General features: G+C 41.2%; 1 protein-coding gene across 1 annotated transcript in view; it reads right to left on the bottom strand.

Annotated features, from left to right (window-relative positions):
- Nucleotides 1-22216, bottom strand: part of LOC132397968 (beta-arrestin-1-like) — a 42785-nt gene that overhangs the window by 12041 nt on the left and 8528 nt on the right. Inside the window, exons 4-8 of the mRNA XM_059976817.1 lie at nucleotides 22037-22081; nucleotides 17642-17838; nucleotides 15930-15989; nucleotides 11678-11745; nucleotides 7001-7136 (exon numbers count right to left, since the gene is read on the bottom strand). Coding sequence (XP_059832800.1) covers nucleotides 7001-7136; nucleotides 11678-11745; nucleotides 15930-15989; nucleotides 17642-17838; nucleotides 22037-22081 — 506 coding nt within the window. The remainder of the gene's footprint in view (nucleotides 1-7000; nucleotides 7137-11677; nucleotides 11746-15929; nucleotides 15990-17641; nucleotides 17839-22036; nucleotides 22082-22216) is intronic.

Raw genomic sequence — 22216 nt, 5'->3', positions numbered from 1 at the left:
AAACACCATGCAGGTATCCTACCAGGTTGACAGAACCTCCTCTCTGTTCCTCCCACTATTGAATCCCCTTGTTAAAGATACCCCCCTTAATGCTCCAAACTGATAAACTGATTCTATGCTCTAGCAACTAGCTAACTGAGGACTAAGGAATCTTAACTGAACTTTACACAATTTACAATTTAACACACACCTCCTTGGTACTGCAACATCTTCTACCATCAAATAGTACAAATTAACCAGTAAATTATCTGCTGAACATTTTAAATTTAAACTAAAATCATCTCCAAAGGTTGTCTTGCTGGTCTAAAGCTGGAGGGCATAGGTTTAAGGTGAGGGGGAGGATGTTCAAAGGATGAAAGTGTAAATTTTTCATGGAATGAATAGTTTGAATCTGGAATGAGCTGCCAGAGGAGATGGTGGAAGCAGGAACAATGACATTTAAAAAGCATTTGCATAGGTATTTGAATGAGCAGGCCATAAAGGGACGATGTGGGATTAGACTTGATGGACATTATGGTTGGGATGGACACAGTGGGTCAAAGGACTTATTCTACACTGGACAAGATCAACTTCAAGTTTAACAGTCATTCAACCACACATGAATATCCATGAATACAGCCAAACGAAACAGCATCAGTCCGGGGGCGAGGTGAAAAACACAGCACCAACAGTCATACACAGCACAAAACACATATAGCCCGTACAGATAGCAGTAAAATACGATTACGCAAAACAAAATATAGTCCAAATCCCTGCGTCCATCAAATTTGCAGCAGGCTGCGTATGAACACAATCTAGCTTGTCTACTGCTGACCAGACACTAGTGGCAGCATTGACTTCAGAGAGGACACTGAGCCAGACACCTCTGGCACTCCAGTGGAGCACCAAATCTGATGCCTCCCCACGCGCAACTACAAACAGGAGGCACCACAGCTTAAGACCAACGCCTCACAGCTTCCCTGCTGTTTGCCAAATAGTCAATAAACAGGACTTGCAGCACTCGACACCACCAATGTCCAAGACGGTCTTATGATCGTAAAAACCGTTTAAAACGTACAATAACACCTTTGGTTGACCGAGTGCACCGCCATCTTACTGGAAAATAATTTATAACATAATTTAGTTTCTCTATAGGTCTTGTTTTCTTTTGTCAGACAAGCTGCATCGTTATATCACTTAAGTTACCGAGAAAGGTTGAACAAGTTAGGTCTCTATTCATTGGAGCGTAGAAGGTTGAGGGGGGACTTGATCGAGGTATTTAAAATTTTGAGAGGGATAGATAGAGTTGACGTGAATAGGCTGTTTCCATTGAGAGTAGGGGAAATTCAAATGAGAGGACATGATTTGAGAGTTAGGGGGCAGAAGTTTAAGGAAAACATGAGGGGGTATTTGTTTACTCAGAGAGTGATAGCTGTGTGGAATGAGCTTCCTGTAGAAGTAGTAGAGGCCAGTTCAGTTGTGTCATTTAAGGTAAAATTGGATAGGTATATGGACAGGAAAGGAATGGAGGGTTATGGGCTGAGTGCGGGTAGGTGGGACTAGGTGAGATTAAGAGTTTGGCACGGACTAGGAGGGCTGAGATGGCCTGTTTCCGTGCTGTGATTGTTATATGGTTATATGGTTATATATCCATTCACATCAGCACATATTGCTTTTTGTATGCAGGGTTTACATGCTATTCCCTTGGTGAATGACACTATACATTAAAATACATTGTTTTACACATTGTATTCACATTCTATGTTACATTTTTAGAAAAGTATTTTCATTGAGGCTTGAGTGTATTTAGGATTAAATGGCATTCACTAATGCTTGTTGGACTCAGGAAAGGCTGCAAATATCACAGGGATTACTACTTAGTGAAAGATCAGCCAGCATTGTCCTCCATCTACTGATTGGATTAAGTGGGATTATTTAGTGCTTTGCTCGAGGGCTTTTATAAAAAGTAATTACAATTTCTAAAAAAAAAAATTAAATAGTGGATTTTTTCCATTCACCCTTTCTTTTTCTCCCCTTCTTTGTATGGTCTGATTTCTGATCCTGACACTGGTTTGAACTGTCAGCGCAATGATATAATGTATAGAGGTGAGTGTGTACACCCTTGTACATTGGTTGACGGCCTCCATTGGTACAACATGCCCTTCCTTTTACATTATAGGGAGAAAGTTATGGGGTTATGGGGAGAAAGCAGGGGAATGAGGTTGAGAGGAATAATAAATCAGACATGATGGGATGGCAGAGCAGACATTATGGACCAAATGGCCTAATTCTGCTTCTTTGTCTCCTAGCTCTTATTAGGAGAGTATAGGATTTAGCAGACACATATCACAGAACTGCCATTCGTCTTTAAAAACTCATTTGTACTGATTTCTAATAATGTTCTTATGTAGCTAGATAACAGAAGACAGACAAGTGTTCTGAGTTCTGAGTAATAATTTATCTTGAGGCAGTCAATGAACAAAATGCATGAATTTGTAAAGAAGCTTTCAGCTTCAAGAATTCCACAAGTATAGTCCATGAAGCACATTTGGAGACTGAGGTGTCAGAGAGGAGCTCCTTAGACTTGTGAAAGCCATGGAGGAAATTTGTCGGATATCTGGAATATGCTGATTTGGGTCAGGTTGCAGATTGGCGTGTGCATGTACTGTTCAGGGAGTGTTGAGGGAGGGTGAAGGTTTCAATGAAGCCAAATTGCGCATAGCAGGCTCCCACAATAAGAACCAGAATACAGCCTATTATCCATCTGTACCTCTAGAGGTGCACTAAAAAATCACAATATGGCATTAGGGTTGGGAGAGGGACAGCAATTATTTTTCGTCTGAATCTATTGCTAGCAGATTTAGAAACATTGCAAAGCAAAGGACCAAGGTTATAATGATAGGTCATCAACCTGAAACTTTAACTCTTTTTCACTTCCCACAAATGCTGCTTGGCTTGCTAAACATTTATTGAATCGTCAGGGCTGCAGGCTGGTGTTCAGATTTGGGATTAGCTTCACTTGTCGTATGTACATTGAAATACTGAAACATACAGTGAAATGAGTCATTGGCAGGTCAGCGACCCACTCAGTCCAAGGATGGACTGGGGCAGCTCAAGTATTGTCATGCTTCTAGCGCCCACATACTAACCCTACCTCGTATGTCTTTGGAATACAGGAGGAAACCCACATGATCACAGAGAGAACATACAATCCCCTTACAGACGACAATAAGTCATTTAACCCCAATGGTGATTGCTGAGACAGTAAAGTGTTATGCTAACCGTGATGCTACCACCCTGCCTAGTATATCAGGATTGGAGTAACTGGTTGGGGTAGGGGTGGGATTTTGGAAAACTCTGCAGTAGCATTTGGGGAGTGTAAGGTTGGCAGAGTGTTGGGCACTTGTGAGAAAGTGGTGGTCACCAGCATGGTGAGGAGGTGGAGAGGGCCAGAAGAGCCCTGAGAAACAAATCACTCCGATGTAACCAATCCGAACCTGGCTCTAACATCAAAAGTAGATTATTTTGAAAGATTACTGAATTGAGGGCAATGGTGAATTGGCACAAAAAAAGGAAGTGGGGCCTGAGGCAGAAAACGTCATGACCAGAATGAATGGCAGGGCAGGCTTGGAGGGCTGAATGATCTGCTCCTGCTCCAATATTCTTACAACCTATTACAGAAAGAAGGAAATTATAGGCCAGCTAGCCTGACTTCAGAGATTCGGAAAATGTTAAAGTCCATTACTGAAGCTGAGGTTTCATGGTACTTGGAGGAAAAAGATAAAATAGGCCAAAATCAGCATAATTTCCTTAAATAGATATCTTTCCTGACAAATCTGTTGGAATTCTTTGAAGAAATATGCAAGGTAGACAAAAGGGATTTAGTAGATGTTGTATACTTGGGTTTTCAGAAGTCCTTTGACAAGATGCAGCTCATGGGACTGCTTAACAAGATATTACTAGAAGATTGGTTGACCTGCAGGAGGCAAAGGGCGGGAAAAAGGGGGCCTTTTCTGCTTTGGTGCTGGTGACGTGGTGTTCTACAGGGACCACTTCTTTTCACATTAAATGTCAAAGATTTGGAGAATGGAATGGATGGTTTGAAGACAGGTAGTGATGAGGAAGGAGGTAATCTGCAGAAGAAAATAAACAGATTGGGAAAATAAGCAAAGGTGTGGCAGTGTGGCAAAATGTATGATCATGCAGTTTGGTAAAAGGAACAATGGAATACACTATTATCTGAACAGGGAGAAAATTCAACAATCAGAGGTGCTGTGGGATTTGGGAGTCCCCGTGCAGGATTCTTTAAAGGTTAACTTGCAGGTTGAGTCTGTGGTGAGGAAGACAAATGCAATGTTAACATTCAATTCAAGAAGACTAGAATATAAAAAAAAACAAGGATCTAATACTCAATAAAAACACAAAATTCTGGCAGAACTCAGCAGGTCAGACAGCATCTATGGGAGGAGATAGTGACGACATTACAGGCCAAAACATCATCACTACCTCCTCCCATAGATGCTGTCTGGCCTGCTGAGTTCTGCCAGCATTTTGTGTTTTTATTTCCAGCATCTGCAGATTCACTCGTGTTGCCGATGTAATGCTCAAGTTTTATTAGGCTTTGGTCAGATTGCACTTGGAATATTGTGAGCAGTTTTGGGCCCCTTGTCTAAAGAAAGATGTGTTGGCATTGGAAAAGGTCAAGAGGAGGTTTACAAGAACAATTTCAGGAATGAAAGGCTTAACGTATGAGGAGCATTTGATAGCTCTGGGCCTGCACTCGTTGGAGTTTAAAAGAATGAGAGGGGATCTCATTTAAATGTAATGAATATTGCAAGTCTAAAATAGAGCGGATGTGAAGACAAAGTTTCCTATTGTCGGAGAGTCCATGACAGAGGGCACAGCCTCAGATTAGAGAGAAATCCATTTAGAATAAAGAAGAGGAATTTTTTTAGCCAGAAGGTAGTGTATCTGTGGAATTTATTGCCATAGATGGCTATGGAGGCCAAATCATTAGGCATATTTAAAGTGGAGGTTAATAGGTTCTTGTTCAGTCAGAAGGTTATGGGGAGAAGGCAGGAGAATGGTATTTAGAGGGATAATAAATTAGCCAAGATGGAATGGTGGAGAAGACTTGACGGACTGAATGGATTAATTGTGCTTCTATGTCTTATGGTCTTATTACCAGTGGAAGGAGAGATTTTGGGACACCTCCGGTCACACATGCCTGACTGGCAAATGTGGAGTAACATCCAGATGTGTGCTTCATATGTCAGACAGCACTCCGCCTGACCAGGCTGTTTCCTACACTAATGCTCCGCAATGAAAATCATGCACTTCATTTTAAATCCCAATTTTAAAATACACTTTGTTTATCTAAGAAATTGGATCACAGAACACATAAAAACACAATCTGACTTCTGGGATGTATTTTCTATTTTACATATCTCTAACCCAGGAAATGGTTATGTCCAGATCTCTGGAAGTTCTATTGAATGTTTGTACCACCAGAGGGCACTGCATCTCAGTTTAGAAATTTATGCTAAAGAAGGCACTCTTAATAGTGCAGCCCACTCTCAGATCTGTGATTTCAATGCTCGCATTCTTGGAGAGAATTAAACTTACAGCCCCTTGACTCAGAGGCAATTGAGCCCCAGCTGTTCCATTCAGTTGCTATTCGTTTGAGCTTTGACAGACTTCCATAGGGGCACTGTATAGAGTACACTAAATGGTTGCATCATGGGAATGCTGATGCCGAAGAACAGAAAATGATATATAAAATCATAGGTACAGCTCAGCCCATCACAGGTGAAGCCCACCCCACCACTGAGCGTACTTACACGGAGTGCCAACACAACAAAGACCATCCATCATCCATCTACATCCATCGTCAAAGACCTCCACAATCCAGGCACTGGTCTCTTCATACTACTGCCATTGGGTAGGAAGTACAGAATCCTTGGGTCCCACACCACCAGGTTCAGGAGCAGTTACTACCCTTCAACCATCAGGCTCCTGAATCTGCGTGGATAATTCCAATCATCATCGCTCTGAACTGATCCTACGACCTATAGGATCACTTTCTATAACTCATGTTCTCAGTATTATTATTCTATTTATACAATTTGTCTTCTTTTGCACATTGATTGTTAGTCTCTATTTTTGTATACTTTTTTGTAAGTCCTATATGATTTATTTTTTTCTGTAAGTTCCTGCAAGAAAATTGATCTCAAGGCAGTAGAGAGTGACATATATTTACTTGGATAATAAATTTACTTTAAACTTCGAACGTTTATACTCAATGCCCTAACCAATGAAAACAAGTATACCATACTCCTTCTTTATCGCACTGTCTAATAGTGTTGCTACAGTCAGGTTGCTCCAATTTGATCCACAATACACCAATGCTCTTTAGTGTCCTGTGATTTTCTGTATACTTTCCTGTTACATTTAAACTCTCAGTCACACTGTCCAGATAAAAACTCTTTCTGCCATTTCTCTCTGCCCATATTTCAACTGGTCTGCACCCTGCTAAAACCTTTGGCAATCTCCCCCACTTTCCACAGCTTTGCCAATTTTTGCATTGTCTGCAATTATTGTTGCTTCACTCAAAATAGGGAAATTTCCTTTAGAAAATCCTGTTGAATGCAATTGTTGGGCAAAATTCCATAAGGAAGGTTATTCTCTTTCACAGGGAAAGTCAGGTTACCAGCAATGAAAGGTTAATGCAAATAAAAACTGATTGAGCCCAGTTTTTGTCCATATGGATGTCACAAATTATCCAAAAATAACAATATGGATTGTTTTGGGATGGAACTTAATCTTTTAAAAGCAGTGGACTAGAATTGGGTGAAATATTACTTTCATATTTAGAGTATGAATCCTCTTATCATTTTCACAGAAATAGGTTCAAGAGCAGACAGTTGTATATATTTACTTTGAAATTTGAAATTAAACTTTGTGTCAGTGCCACCCAGTCCACTTGGATTAATTCCAGTAATTCGGTATGATTGGAACTGACCTCTTTGCTAAGTGATGCCTTCAGGAGCAGTGGCTTGTCTGACATGAGGAACTGACGAGTGGCTTCCGACATGGGTTGCAAGGATCCTTGCTCGGGAGCGTACTGTACCTTACGGATAATCAGCCTCACCGAATTCCTGATATAGAGAACATAAACACTGAACAACTTCAACCCCAAACCACTTCATCAAATTTGATTCACGTTCCCTGAGGTGAATGAAACACAACTGGAAAAAGTCTTGCACCGTAGCAGAAACCAAAGATGCTGGAACCCCTCAGCAGTTCAGAAAGCATCCAAGGAATGAGTCTTAGATTCAAAATGATAAAATCTGTTTTCTCTTTCTGTAGGTGCCAATGTACAGGATCAGAAAAAAAAAGCTGCTGAGGGTTGCAAACTCAGCCAGTTTCATCATGGGAACTGCTCTCCCCAGCATCATGGATACCTTCAAAAGGCAATGCCTCAAAAAGGCAGCATCTATCATTAAGGGCTCTATCACAAAGGGCATGCCCTCTTCTCATTGCTGTTGTCAGGGAGCAGGTAGAGGAACCTGAAGACACACATTCAACATTTCAGGAACAGCTTCTTACCTTCTGCCATCAGATTTCTGAATAAACAATGAAACAATGCTTGAACACTACTTCATTATTTTGCTCTTTTTTACACTGCTTGATTTATACAATACACATATACACAATATGAATATATATATCATATTGTAATTTATATTTTTAAATATACTGCACTGTATTGCTACTGCAAAATAAAATTTATCAGTGATAATAAAGCTGATTCTAATTCTAATTCTGACGCTGCTGAGTGATTCCTGCATTTCCTGCTTTTGCTTCAGTTTGCCAGCATCTATAGGTTCTGCATTGTCAGATCATACCTTGATCCTCCTCAACTCCACACTCACTGTTGCAAGGTCACTCTGTAAACATTTCTGACACTCTGCTCAAGCACACCCTCTGGTGGCTCCTGCTAATGGATCCCACTTGGTGAAAAAAAAATCAATTTTTCCTCCTCTTGTAGTGTTATCACTACAAGACTCGGGTGGGGCTGTGAATGGTTTTGAAAGACATGTTTTGAGTGGAAAATTGAGATCTATTACCTGCTGACACATCTGGAGGTAGTTGAAATCCAATTGAATTGAATCACACCTGCAGCTGAAAACTAGCAACTCTAACTGAGCGAGGAAGGAGATTTAATGAAAGTCAGCTCTTAGTATAAGTACTTACTTTTCCCTTTTGGAAAATTAGGTGGTAAAAAGCAGTGGCTGGGTGAGAACATAACCATCTGAGACAGGAAGCAGAGATTAATAGAGAATGACTGTATTTTCTAACCAGAGGAAACTGTGCAGTTTTCTTCCCTCTCCGAAACTAACGTCTTTATGAAATACATTACTGTCTGCACTTGGATACGCAGCTGCAGAATGTGTGGAACTCAGAAAAATATGAAATCGGTAAGGTGAGCAACAGACCAAATGGCAAAATGGGGCAACATATGGTAGGTGGGATTTATTGCTAAGCTACATACTTCAGTAACAAAATTGAAAAGATATCATGATAAATCAAAGCAAAGGGAATTGGAGAATAGATGAATGGACTTATGACTGACAGTACCCATTCTGGGCTCCCCACCTTAAAGAAAAGCCACTTGAAAAGAGTGCCAGAAGTATTTAGACTTGAGCCTACCAACCGTGTGGCAAAGGAATGTGTAGGCTATGAGGAAATCTAAAAGCGAAATAGCTAGTTTAACATAGCTGCATGAAAAAAGAGATCTTAGAAGATGGAAAGGCAAATTAAAAACACTATTTTAATAGCTAGTGGACTCCAGGTGATATAAGCAGAGAAGAATGGAGGAAGTTATGCTGAACTTTCAATCTCATCTGGAAAATTGTGTCCAATTGGGGGTACCACAACTTCTGAAGGATCTCAAGGCTGTAGAGAAAATGCACAGAGACTTATGAAACAAGTTGTGGGAATGCAGAATTATGTGGTGATCTGAAGAGACCAGGGCTGGTCTCTTGAGAGTGGTGATGATTAATGGCAGATCATAAAGGACTCTCACCATCCAGAGTTTGCTCATTTCTCATAACTACCATCGGGAGAAGGTACAGGAACTTAAAGGCTCACACTTCATGATTCAAAAACAGGTTCTTTCATTCTGCCATCAAAATTTTTAATATTCTGTGAACCCATGAACATTACCTCATAACAAAATTATTGTACTATTTTGTAATTCATAGCAAACTTAGGTCTTTGCACTGATGCCCCAAATTTCAAGTTTCATGCCATTTAGGACAGTCCTAAAAAAACTGCTTCTGATTCTGACAACAGGGTTTCAACAATGCAGTGTGATTGAATAATTGGTTTCTAATAGCAGAGAGAAACTGGATACAATTAGAATTGGGGGAAAAGTTTCCATCCCTCAAAATTTGGAAAAATGATGTCATCTAACCCCAAAACTAAACCAGAAGATGAAGAGAAATCATAAATTGTGTTCTCCAATGTATCATCTGAACAGGTGGGAGATGCTTCAGTGATAACTGTTCAGAGAATTGGTGTTATATAACCATATAAGCATTTAACAATTTCAGCACGGAAACAGGCCATCTTGGCCCTTCTAGTCCATGCTGAATGCTTACTCTCACCTAGTCCCACTGACAAGCACTGAGCCCATAACCCTCCATTTCTTTCCTGTCCATATACCTATCCACTTTCACTTTAAATGACAATACCGAACCTGCCTCTACCACTTCTTTTGGAAGCTCGTTCCACACAGCTACCACTCTCTGAATAAAGAAGTTCCCCCTCATGTTACCCCTAAACTTTTGCCCCTTAACTCTCAACTGATGTCCTCTTTTTAATCTCCCCTACTCTTAATGGAAAAAGCCTATCCACGTCAATTCTATCTATCCCCTCTCATAATTTTAAATGCCTCTATCAAGTCCCCCCTCAACCTTCTACATTCCAAAGAATAAAGATCTAACTTGTTCAACCTTTCCCTGTAACTTAGGTGCTGAAACCTGGGTAACACTTTAGTAAATCTTCTCTGTACTCTCTCTATATTGTTGACATCTTTCCTACAATTTGGTGAACAGAACTATACACAATACTGCAGATTTTGCCTTACCAATGCCTTGTACAATTTTAACATTACATCCCAACTCCTATACTCAATGCTCTGATTTATAAAGGCCAGCATACCAAAAGCTTTCTTCACCACACTATCCACATGAGATTCCACCTTCAGGGAACTATGCAGCACTATTCCTAGATAACTCTGTTCTACTGCATTCTTCAATACCCTACCATTTACCATTGGTAGTTCTTGAAGAATACTAAAGGAAAGTTAATCTTCAAATGCCGGTGCAACTAAAATGGGTAAATTATCTTTCTTATGCTGTTTCATTTATGATTCTTGGGCTAATCTTTCTGCACTTCACATCAAGGATCTTATTAACTTTCATTCCTCCACTATTAAAACAAACTTATCTAGGCTGGCATATTAGGGACATTTCAGAGAATAGATTAGCAAATGGATGGTTCTGGGCCTGTACTCAGTGCAGTTTAGAAGAATGAAGGGGGATGTCATTGAAAGTTATCAAATATTGAAAGGCCTGGATAGAGTGGACATGAAAAGAAAGTTTGGAGAGTCTAGGACCAGAGGGTACAGACTCAAAATAGAAGGATGTCCCTTTAGAATAGAAATTAGGAGGAATATCTTTAACCAGAGGGTGGTGAATCTATGGAATTCATTACCACAGATACCTTTGGAGACAAAGTCAATAGGTTATTTTAAAAGAAGATTGATAGCTTCTTGATTAGTCAGAGTGTAAACATTTATGGGGAGAAGGCAGAAGAATGGGGTTGAGAAGGATTATAATCAGCCATGATAGAATAGTGGAGCAGGTCTGATGGGCCAGATGGCCTAATTCTGCTCCTATGTCTTATAGTCTTATGGATGATTGACAAATGGAGGGCTTTATGGGAGCGAAGGCTTAGGTTGTTCTGAACTATACCAAGAGCACGTCTGGTCTCTTCTGCCATGAGGAAGGACAAGTGCAATTGGCAAAGGTGATCATAACCACCTTTCATTTCCCTCTTAGTCACATGCTATCCTGACTTGGAAATACATGGTATACGGTATGTCCTGGAATTCACCAGATATTTTGTAGCAATTCAAAAATGTGAATCATTACCACTGTCACAGGGTGATTAGACACCGGCAGTATATGATGGCTTTACCACTGTGAAAACCCGCTATTAAATAAATGGATTAAAACAAATCATAATGCTCACAGAAGCAATAATTGGTTTTACTGCCCCAGGTCCAAAAGGGGTAGAGGAAGGAAGCATTAATTTAACATTAAACATTAAGCGAAGGAACATTAATCACAGGAGAGCTGAATAAAGGAATTTCTGTCCTTCGTCTGGTCATTGCATTCCAGGATGTTGAAACGTAACGCTGCAATTCAATATGAAGGAGTTTCAATAGGAAATAACATTTAGCAGGACTCAGTGGGTGAATCTGAGAGGTGACCACTGGAGAATTAGACTGAACAATTTATAAGAATTTGGAAAGCTAATATTAATGAAAAAAACATAGAATATTTGAAGCAAACAACTACCCCTGTCTGAATGGAGACAGATGTTCAGGCGGTGAAGGATCATGTACCTTTTATGAACCTTCTCTTCCAGGCTATCGGCACAGAATGCTTTCACTTCAAAATCTACACCGCACGCCTACAATCAAAAGCAAAACAAGTATTTTAGTTCATGTGAGACAGAGGAATGGTTGGTCACCTTAAAATGACTGTGGTTATTTATAGCAACACACACAAAATGATGGTGAACACAGAAGGTCAGGCAGCATCTGTTGGAACAAGAACCTTCATCACGACGGGAAAGGAAGGGGGAAGAAGGCAGAATAGGAAGGGGGAAGTGGAAAAGGCAAAAGCTGGCAGGTGATAGGTGAAACAAGGTGAGAGGGAAGTAGGTGGGTTGGGAAGGGAGAATGATGAGAAAAGCTGTGAGGTGATAGGAGGAAAAGTAAAGGGTTGAAGAGGAAAGAATCTGATAGGAGAGTGGACCATAGGAGATAGGGAAGGAGGAGGGGCACCAGAAGGAGGTGGTTGGCAGTTGAGGAGAAGAGAAGGCGTAAGAGGGAAGCCAGAATGGGGAATAGATGAAAAGAAAAGGGGGAGGACTGTTTACATAATATGCAAATCAGCAACAAGTTCACACTGTGGAACCAACGGCAGGAGATTCCTTGACAGACCATTTCACTGGCATTGATTGTACCCAAGGCAACCGTCAATCATCCTTTAACACTTACAGCTTTAAAAGAGCTAACTTTTCTCTGCTCCCCAAAAATTTCCAAAATCTTCCCCCCAGAAGTTAACATTTTTGAAGGAATATTCCCTGGAAGGGATGTTGTGCTTTGGGTATTAGTGTAAAATGGTTGACTGTAGGTTATTGGGTCCTTTATCATGACTGCAAAGTAATGTATGCTAACCTCCACTGAAACAGACAGTATTCTAAGAGAGACAGACAAGGTAGAGGGTGTGAAGTTATGGCCTCAGGCTGAAGAGTCCAAAATAAGGAAACGTGATCTCAGGATTAGGACTTGGCAACTTAGGACAGAGGCACACTGACGTTCTTTTACAAAGTGTATGGTATATACTTGGAAACACATAAAATGCTTGGGAGTTGGGTGGCCGGGGTGGGGTGGGGGTGCTGCACGGTAGCATAGTGGTTAGCACAACACTTTATTGTATCAGCGACCCAGGTTCAATTCCTGCTGCTGCCTGTAAGGAGTTTGCACGCCCCCCTCGTCACCGCATGGGCTTCCTCCAGGTGCTCCGGTTTCTTCCCACAGTTCAAAGAGATTAGTAGGTTAATTGGTCATTGTAAATTGTCCCATGATTAGGCTAGGGTTAAATTGGGGGATTGCTGGGCGCCACAGCTCGAAAGGCCAATTATGCACTGTGTCTCAGTGAATAAATAATAAACTCAGCAAGTCAGGCAGCATCTATAGAGGGAAATGTTTTCAGCTGAGACCCTTCAGCTGAGGAACCCTGTTACAGTATTACTCAAGAACATCTGCTCTGACTTCAATTAATCCACCTCCTCCAAATTCAATGATAAGTTCCCTGTTGTTCTTGTTACAAAAAAGTGATTTACTTTATAAATAAGACTACATAAAAATCACAAATCAGCTTTGAGGGTTCAGATATTGGAGCACTATTCTGATGCCCTAACCTACCTTGCTCTAGTTCACAACATCATCTATCTTGGCACCTCATGTGACATGGTCTTAATTTTGAAAGAGGCTGCTGTCATCCGCAGGATGCACTGCATGTTTACCACAGTTTATATTAATCTGCATCTGACATACTTTGTGTCATTTAGCAAATATTGGTGAGCAGATTTAAAACATTTCAGTGTGTTTTTGTACAAAAGGAGTTTTGGCACAGGGTCACGTCTCTGATTGATGAGCACATTTGCATTGAAACCTGTCGTTTTTTCAGTGTCAGGATGCTGCTCGCCTGTGGTGAGAGCCTGTCATATCGTTGGGGTTGTATGTTGCTTATGCTCTCTACCCACTTCCTGCCGGATGAATGGCACTTTGTGAAATGCGTTCGACTGTATTTGCATTTTGGCAAAAGGGATTCAGTCATGCAAATGTGCTTCCAGTTTGTACAGGCAAGTGCCCAACACTAAAGGCAAGAAGACTTCAGCACTCCCATCAATCTGTCACTGAAGTCATGACATAGTTGTACTTCGGCACAGAAGAAGCAAAGAGATAGTTAGAGGCTCACTTCCTAAGAAGGGCCCCATCCTTCTCTTTGCATGGAACAGAATTGTTGCTTTTCTCTACCAGCAGATGGAGATATTGCTCTGCCTTAAATACTTTGCATACCTGCTCACAGATTCAGACTCATTTTATTAATCATTTTCACATAAAATATATGGGTGTCTTTTCCAAAAGAGGTGCAAGTGCTCCTTCCCTTCACTAGCCTACAGGTCACCCTTGGGCAAGGTGTAGCACCTGCTTAACCGTCCTTCTCAGTCAAGGTCATATGAAGCCATGGGAGCACGTTGTATGAACAACTGGTGCGTATAGTAAGTCCTGGTTATGCGACCACTGACACCAGGCAGACAATCTCTGAAGAGTATTGATAATGGATGGGATCACCTGTCTTGTAGAGACATTGCCCTGAAGAAGACATGACCATGGAAAGTCCATGATTGCCTGTTGTCATATTACATGGAACATAACGAATAAATGTAAAACATACAGTGCATATCTGCATTAATAACCATCACAACCTAAGTATGTGCTGTGGGAAGCCAGTGCCAACATAGCCTGCCTACAACACAGAACCACAACAAGCAACAAAACAACAGCAAATCAGGTCCCGTTCCTCCCTGCCATCCAGCCCCAACCCTCGACCATGTCCGCGTCATTGGCCTTTGAGCACAGAACGGAGGCCTAGGCTCTGGCCTGATCCAAGACCCCACCATCCCTTTCCCTAAACCCTAACCTGACTCTACCTGCCTGCACACACAATATGCTGGAGAAACTCTGCAGGTCAGGCAGCCTCTACCTGCCCGTTCTGTCCACAAAACTATACCGACAAGACAATTTTGAAAACAACCAGTCTCAGCCACAAGCTCAACGGAGACCACAGCACGGCGCCATCTTGATTGGAAGCAGTGATCCCCACATGCTACCTGAAGCTGATTTTCCCTCATTTTCATTTGATGTACATTTGCCCATCCTGCATAGAGATCTCCTTAATGTGTCAAGGTCTTCTGGTTGGGATAAAACAAGGAGACGTTCCAAAGCACAATAGTTGCACGTTGAGATGAATGGCACTTTGCAGAGTTACTGGAAGAAGTGCTCTTTGCTGGAGAGGAAATGGACGGAGATCAGAGGTAACATGGTAGCATGACAATCTGTTACTACAGGCAAGAAGCCTCCTGTTGCAAAGTGTTTAAATGATCAGCAGGCTATATGTCACCAGAACCAGAGAGCTGATTCCGTAACGCCATCAAGTATGAAAACAGACCCTTTAGCCACTTGTCCTGACAATTAAACACCCATCTATATTAATCCTACTCAATGCTCCCCACATGCAAATTTGCTCCCCTCTCTTTCTACTGCCCACCAATGCACTAGAGTTAAGTTATGGTAGTCAGTCCTGACCTGGTGCTATGTATGTGGAGTTTGAATGTTTCCTTGTAATCACATGGGTTGCCCCTCACGGTGCACCATTTTTCTCCTAAAGACATACTAATTGGTGGGTTAATTAGCCACTGTAGATGACCTCATATGTACAGTCGTAGAATTTGGGGATGGGGGGGGGGAAGTGGGGACGATAAAAGAATGAGGTGAGAGTAAATGGGTGGTTGATGTTTGATGTGAACTAAGCCAAAGGCTTGTTTCCATGCTGGATTTGTCTCTAAGTCAATGACACTAAATCTGGTTGCATTGTTGAGATGCAAGAGAAAAGACAGAGTGCTATCTCTGGTTCAACCATCTGAACCACAGCACTACTAGCCTTAAAGAGATGCTTAGATCACCTGGGTTTGTCTGGTATTGAAATGATCTCCCCTTCACTCTTTCCCCCTGCCAGGCCCCAGACCTGATATTTCAGCAGCCAGCATTAGAGCTGGAGGTAATTTTCTTCCTTCCCTCATCCAGTAGAGTACTGTGAAGTCCAGTAGAGTACTGTGAAGTGACTTTCCAAAAAGATCCGTAAGACAGGTTACCAAGCCTGTTATGTTGGCATGGAGTGAGAGAAGTAATTAATCTGTCTGAGGAAGTTGCTGTTTAACCACATTTTTCACCTCATTCCCATGGTAATGCAAGGAATATGCTTACACCATTCAATCTGTTTACTGACAAGAAGCACTTTTACCTTTCCATGGTCATCCGGGCCAGGTTGTAAAGTTACTGAACATGGCAGGTTGGTTGGAATCTGTAAAGATATGAATAATTTTGGTGTAAAATAACTTAAAATATAAACTTGGAAATGTATTGTTTATCATAAATGGATACAATTACATCATTTTAGAATAGAGATGAGGAACTTCTTTAGACAGAGTGTGGTGAGTCTGTGGAATTCATAGCTAAAGACAGCTACCATGGTCAAAAGTCATTGCGTATATTTAAAGACAAAGTTGATAGGTTCTTGATTAGTAAGGACATTAAGGACATTTATAGCAGCAAGTGCAGAAAGAAGGCCTGGAAGATCATTGGGGACACCGGTCACCCCAACCATAAATTTAGCTGCTTCTGTCTGGCAAACACTACCACAGCATTAAAGCCGGGACCAACAGGCTACGAGACAGCTTCTTTCTACAAACCATTAGACTTTTAAATTCACATGTCCGTACGTTGCAACAGAGTCATAACACAAAGATTTTTACTCCCTCGTGTTGTGACATGGGTGTAAGATTTAAATAAATTTAAAGATTACGAGGAAAACTAGGAGGATGGGGCGGAGAGGGATTATAAATCAGCCATGATGGAATGGCGGAGTAGACTCAATAGGCAAAATGGTCTTATGGTCACTTTAACTGACATTAATTTGTATCCATTTGTTTCATTCATTCTCTGGACAGGGGCGCTGCCGGCAAGGCCAGTATTTATTATCGATAGCAACTGCCCTTGAGAAGGTGGTGTGAACCACTTTCATACATTCCCCCGTGAAGATACTCAATAGTGCTGTTGAGTAGGAAGTTCCTGGTTTTAGACCCAGCAACAAAGAAGGAATGGCACTGTGTTTTCAAATCAGGAAGTTGGCTGGCTTGGAGAGGAATCTGGCGGCAGAGGTTTTCCCGTGCACCTGCAGTCTTTGACCATTTTGATGGTGAGGTTGTGGATTTATGAGACACTGTGGCAGCTTATGACCCATCATAAGGAGGGATTTACAGAGATAAGCTTATCTTCATCAGGGAAAAGAAGATTAACATGCCTTTCAACACAGATAATGTTGTGGTTATAAGCACTTCATTCCCTTTAGGTTCTTCAGAGATCTTAAGTAAGAACAATAGTTACAAGGAACATTTCTCTCACAGAATGTAGAATAAGTAGCAAACTGAAATGAAGCAAATCATTCCTTTATAAATTATGCATATCTTACATGATAAATGATGTTAGATTTATAAATACTTAAATATGGAATTTGAGCATATTATATGTAATGCAGGGGCAGTTAATGTAGGGCCCCTGTGTCAAAGTAAGTGGGTCATTAATAAAGATGAACAGGTGAGGAATTGGCATTTCAATATCAATACTTCAAAGGGAGTAGGATGTCCAATCTGCATTCTGAATCTGTCATTACAACGTTTTAGGAGGCAATTTTTCCGGTCCATAAACAGGTTAACAGTTGTGAATCTTTGGGCTGAAAGGAAAGATGCTGCAGCAGATTTTCTCAGAGGGAGAAGAATTCTGCCTCCCAGCTCTTCATCAACATTCCTCCCCTGATCCTCAAACCCACAATCCAGCAATCATAGCTGTAAACCTGCCCAAAGGTTAGACTCCAGTTGTCGAGGCCTGTCAGACCTTGAGAGCTCCCTAACCTTAGCTTAAATAGCAAATATGACGATTTGTACTGTTAGAGCCCACCTCAAAGCAGAAAGGGTAGCAGTTCTCCTTCAGTTTGTTAGTCAATTTCTCCTGCAGTGAGGTCAGTTGCTTCTTGTTTTTGGGAAGTGGTGGATAGACCTGGATTGCCTCTGAGTAAATATCCTTTCGGAAACTAAGGCCGATAACGTCCAAATCTTCACGGCCATATCGGAATGCACACGTCAATATCACATAAACTGTGTAAATTGAAGTTCAGAGAACTTGGTAAACAATTACTGAAAAACTGTGGTAAACATGGCATTCCAAATATAAAACACTTTAGCAAAATACACAACCAAGCCACAAAGAGAAGTTGCCACAAAAAGAGAGCCCATGATCTCTGAATTAGCTGGGGAGGGTGACATGTGAGTACAGGGGAGAGTTTTGGCTCTATGTTCTGTGAACCTTTCTCCTTTTAATTCATCAGTGAAGGGGAAGAGGGGGTTTGCAAAGCAGACTGAAACACTTGACATCTAATATTGGTTGATATTTGTTGGGCATGAGCACTTGGGTATTCAGAGACAATGTAGACATGGAAGCTATATAGGTCACATATTTTATTTGAATGACAATACAAGCTCAAAGAACTGAGCAACCTTTTCATGTTCCTATTATCCTAGGTCTTTCAAGCATTTGTGGATTGCTTTTAGAAGGATCACAGTATCACCAAGATACATTCATGAATTATATATGTCAACCTACATACTTTGTCTAAGTAGCATCATTGGACTCCATAAATGATCCATTTGTGCTGAAGTCCTAGTTCCTCGGAATGTTCTCTAATAAATACTGAGAAGCAGGATTTATGAACATTTGGTCAGGCATAACATGATTAGGAGTAGTCAGCATGGCTTTGTCAAAGGCAGATCATGCCTTACAAGCCTGATTGAATTTTTTGAGGATGTGACTAAACACATAGTTGAAAGTAGAACAGTAGATGTAGTGTATATGGATTTCAGCAAGACATTTGATAGGGTACTCCATGCAAGGTTATTGAGAAAGTAAGTAGGAATGGAATCCAAGTGGACATTGCTTTGTGGATCCAGAACTGACTTGTCCACAGAAGGCAAAGAGTGGTTGTAGATGGGTCATATTCTGCATGGAAGTTGGTGACCAGTGGTATGCCTCAGGGATCTGTTCTGGGACCCATTCTCTTCGTGATTTTTATCCATAACCTGGATGAGGAAGTGGAGGGATGGGTTAGTAAGTTTGCTGATGACACAAAGGTTGGGGGTGTTGTGGATAGTGTGGAGGGCTATCAGAGGTTACAATGGGACATTGATAGGATGCAAAACTGGGCTGAGAAGTGGCAGATGGAGTTCAACCCGGATAAGTGTGAAGTGGTTCATCTTGGTAAGTCAAATGTGATGGCAGAATATAGTAGTAATGGTAAGACTCTTGGCAGTGTGGAGGATCAGAGGGATCTTGGAGTCTGGGTCCAAAGGACACTCAAAGCTGCTGCGCAGGTTGACTCTGTGGTTAAGAAGGCATATGGTGCATTGGCCTTCATCAACCATGGGATTGAGTTTAAGAGTTGAGCGATAATGTTACAGCTACATAGGACCCTGGTCAGATCCCACTTGGAGTACTGTGCTCAGTTCTGTTCACCTCACTACAGGAATGATGTGGAAACTGTAGAAAGGGTGCAGAGGAGAGTTACAAGGATGTTGCCTAGATTGGGAAGCATGCCTTATGAGAATAGGTTGAGTGAACTCGGCCTTTTCTCCTTGAAGTGGCGGAGGATGAGAGGTGACCTGATAGAGGTGTATAAGACGATGAGAGGCATTTATTGTGTGGATAGTCAGAAGCTTTTTTCCCAGGGCTGAAATGGCTAGCACAAGAGGACACAGTTTTAAGGTGCTTGGAAGTAGGTACAGAGGAGATGTCAGGGGTACATTTTTTTACACAGAGAGTGGTGAGTGCGTGGAATGGGCTGCCATCAATGGTGGTGGAGGCGGATACAATGGGATCTTTAAAGAGACTCCTGGATTAATACATAGAGCTTAGAAAAATAGAGAGCTATGGGTAACCCTAGGTAATTTCAAAAGTAAGTACATGTTCAGCACAGGATTATGGGCAAAGGGCCTTCATTGTGCTGCAGGTTTTCTATGCTTTTTAAATACACGTTTTGTTTTTTCATCACAATCTTTATCTGCTTCGCTGTACTGCAGCCTTATCAAGCTGCAGATACTGGGTTATATCTACTTGTGAAGCTTACAAAATAATCATAAACCATGTCCACAAATAGAAATTGAGTATTCAGGTGGCCCAGTGTACTTATGCACCCTGGGGTTACCGAGTTCTTTCAGCCTGCTAGTTAAAACTTCAATAAGGCAACATAAAATTGGTAGTGTGAGAGAATAAGACTATCACTGACTTTCTTACACTTCTACCACCTCTCACACCACCAACCCCAAACCGGGACTTCACAGCATTAGTTCCGTAAAAGGTGAGTGATTTTCTTAAAATTTCTTTTGAGGGAAAAGAAATGCCTTTTAGAAAACCCATGCATTAGAAATGTTTCAAATTGTTACTCAGCTTAATGTCAGATTTTGCATTTGTTTGCGTACAGGTTGCAAATAGACGGTGTGAGAACAGTTTACTTTAAAGCTGCTGAGAGCACAAGATTTTAACCAGGTGCAGTTGACTGTTGTCAATGAGTTTAATATCCCCATTCACCTATTTGGCACTTTTAAAATAAAAATAATTCTGGAAATCTGAAAGGCCCATATTCCATGGATTCACAAAGCTCTGTCAGACAGTCAAATGTACGGAACATCTTACTAAATGTTTGTTTCAGTGGGGGGAGGGGTTGATTTTTGTTGATTTGAAGTACAATGTTAAAATGTGTGAGATGTTAAAACTGGACATTGACATTAAGGAGAAAGGGGCCCAGATTTGGATCTATTCTGTTTCATTTGTTTCTCTTGTCAGAGACAGGATTGTTCACCCAATCAGTAGACACCCAAAATTAAATCCCATGCATTGAATTTATCACTAGAAAGTACACTCAGCGGTCACTTTATCAGGTACAGCTCTACACCTGTTTATTATTGCAAATATTGTATCAGTGAATCATGTGGCAGAAACTCAAAGCATAAAACTGTGTTGATAAGGTCAAGATTTTGTTCAGACTAAACATCAGAATGGGAAGAAATGTGACCTAAATGACTGACCAGTTGCTTGTACCAGAAAATCTCAGAAACTGCTTATCTCCTGCGATTTCCACGACTGAGTCTTTAGAGTTTACAGAGAATGGTGCAAAAGAAAACAACAATACATCCAGTAAGCGACGGTTCTGTGGTCAAAAAATGCCTTTTTAATGAGAGAATTCAGGGGAGAATGGCCAGACTGTTTCAAGCTGACAGGAAGGTGACAGCAACTCAAATATTCACAAGTTACAACAGTGGTGTGCAGATGAACATCTCTGCATGCTGAATATGACAAACTTCGAAGTGAATGGACTACAGCAGTAGAAGACCACAAACTTAAAACTCAGTGGCCACTTTGTTAGGTACAAGAGGTATAGTGTGAGTGTGAATGTTTCAAAAGATGTCACCCTGAGTGCAAGAGAGCTGACTTAAGAAGGGAAAGCTGGAAGTGCTGGAAATCTTTGGCAGATACACAGCATCTGAGGAAATAGAAACAGAGTTAATAGTTCAGATTGAAGACCCTTTATCAAATCTGCAATATTAATTCTGTTCTTTCTACCATAGATGCTGCCCTATTTCTACTGAGTACTTGCACTAATTCCTGTTTTATTAAAATTTTTATTTCCAGCATCTGCAGCTTTTCAATTTGTGTGGTGTGGCTCATGTCACACAACAAACACTCCAATAATCCACTAATAAGTCATTTTCAGCAAAGGAAACATACATTCAAGAGCAAGTTTACTTAAGTGACAGTGAGGTACACAAGACACGGAGTTGAGCCATTTCTTATCATGTAGCTACTGCTGAAACACAGGGTGCTAACAGGGATCAGAGGTCAGCCCATAAATCGGGGGCAGCTTAGGGATGGCATGGTAGCATAAGGTTAGCACATCTCTTTTCAGCACTGGCTGTAGGTTCAGAGTTCGATCGCTGCCACTATCTGTAGGGAGTTTTACGCTCTCCCCGTGGCCATGTGGGTTTTCTCTAGCTGCCCTGGTTTCCTCTCACATTCCAAAGATATATGGGCAGGAATTAGTAAGCTGTTGGAGCCAAAGGCCTGGCGACTCTTGGCTGCTGCCCAGCACAATCCTTGCTGATATGATTTGGTGCCAACGACGTATTTCACTGTATGTTTCGATGTACATGTGACAAATAAAGCTAATCTCTAATCTATCTATGTCACCGGGAAGCAGCAAATTTAGTTCAGTGATTTAAGTGCAGCGTATCAGCTCAGCGTCCTTACCTTTCCTGTCCTTTAGGTACTCTGGGTCAATCAGCAATACTCCATCTGCAAGAAACGATCCAAAACAACTTGTAAAGTAACAGTGTGAATGCAACCTATTTACCCCAAAAACGTGATTTCTGAATTCTAGCACCGATTAACCTGGGAGTGTCATAGAATTTATATTCATTCATAGTTTTT

Source organism: Hypanus sabinus, chromosome 8 (assembly GCF_030144855.1).
Source record: "Hypanus sabinus isolate sHypSab1 chromosome 8, sHypSab1.hap1, whole genome shotgun sequence".
In the NCBI taxonomy this organism is placed as follows: domain Eukaryota; kingdom Metazoa; phylum Chordata; class Chondrichthyes; order Myliobatiformes; family Dasyatidae; genus Hypanus; species Hypanus sabinus.
Note: the sequence above shows the minus strand (reverse complement) of the source record. Positions and strands in the feature narration are given on the sequence as shown.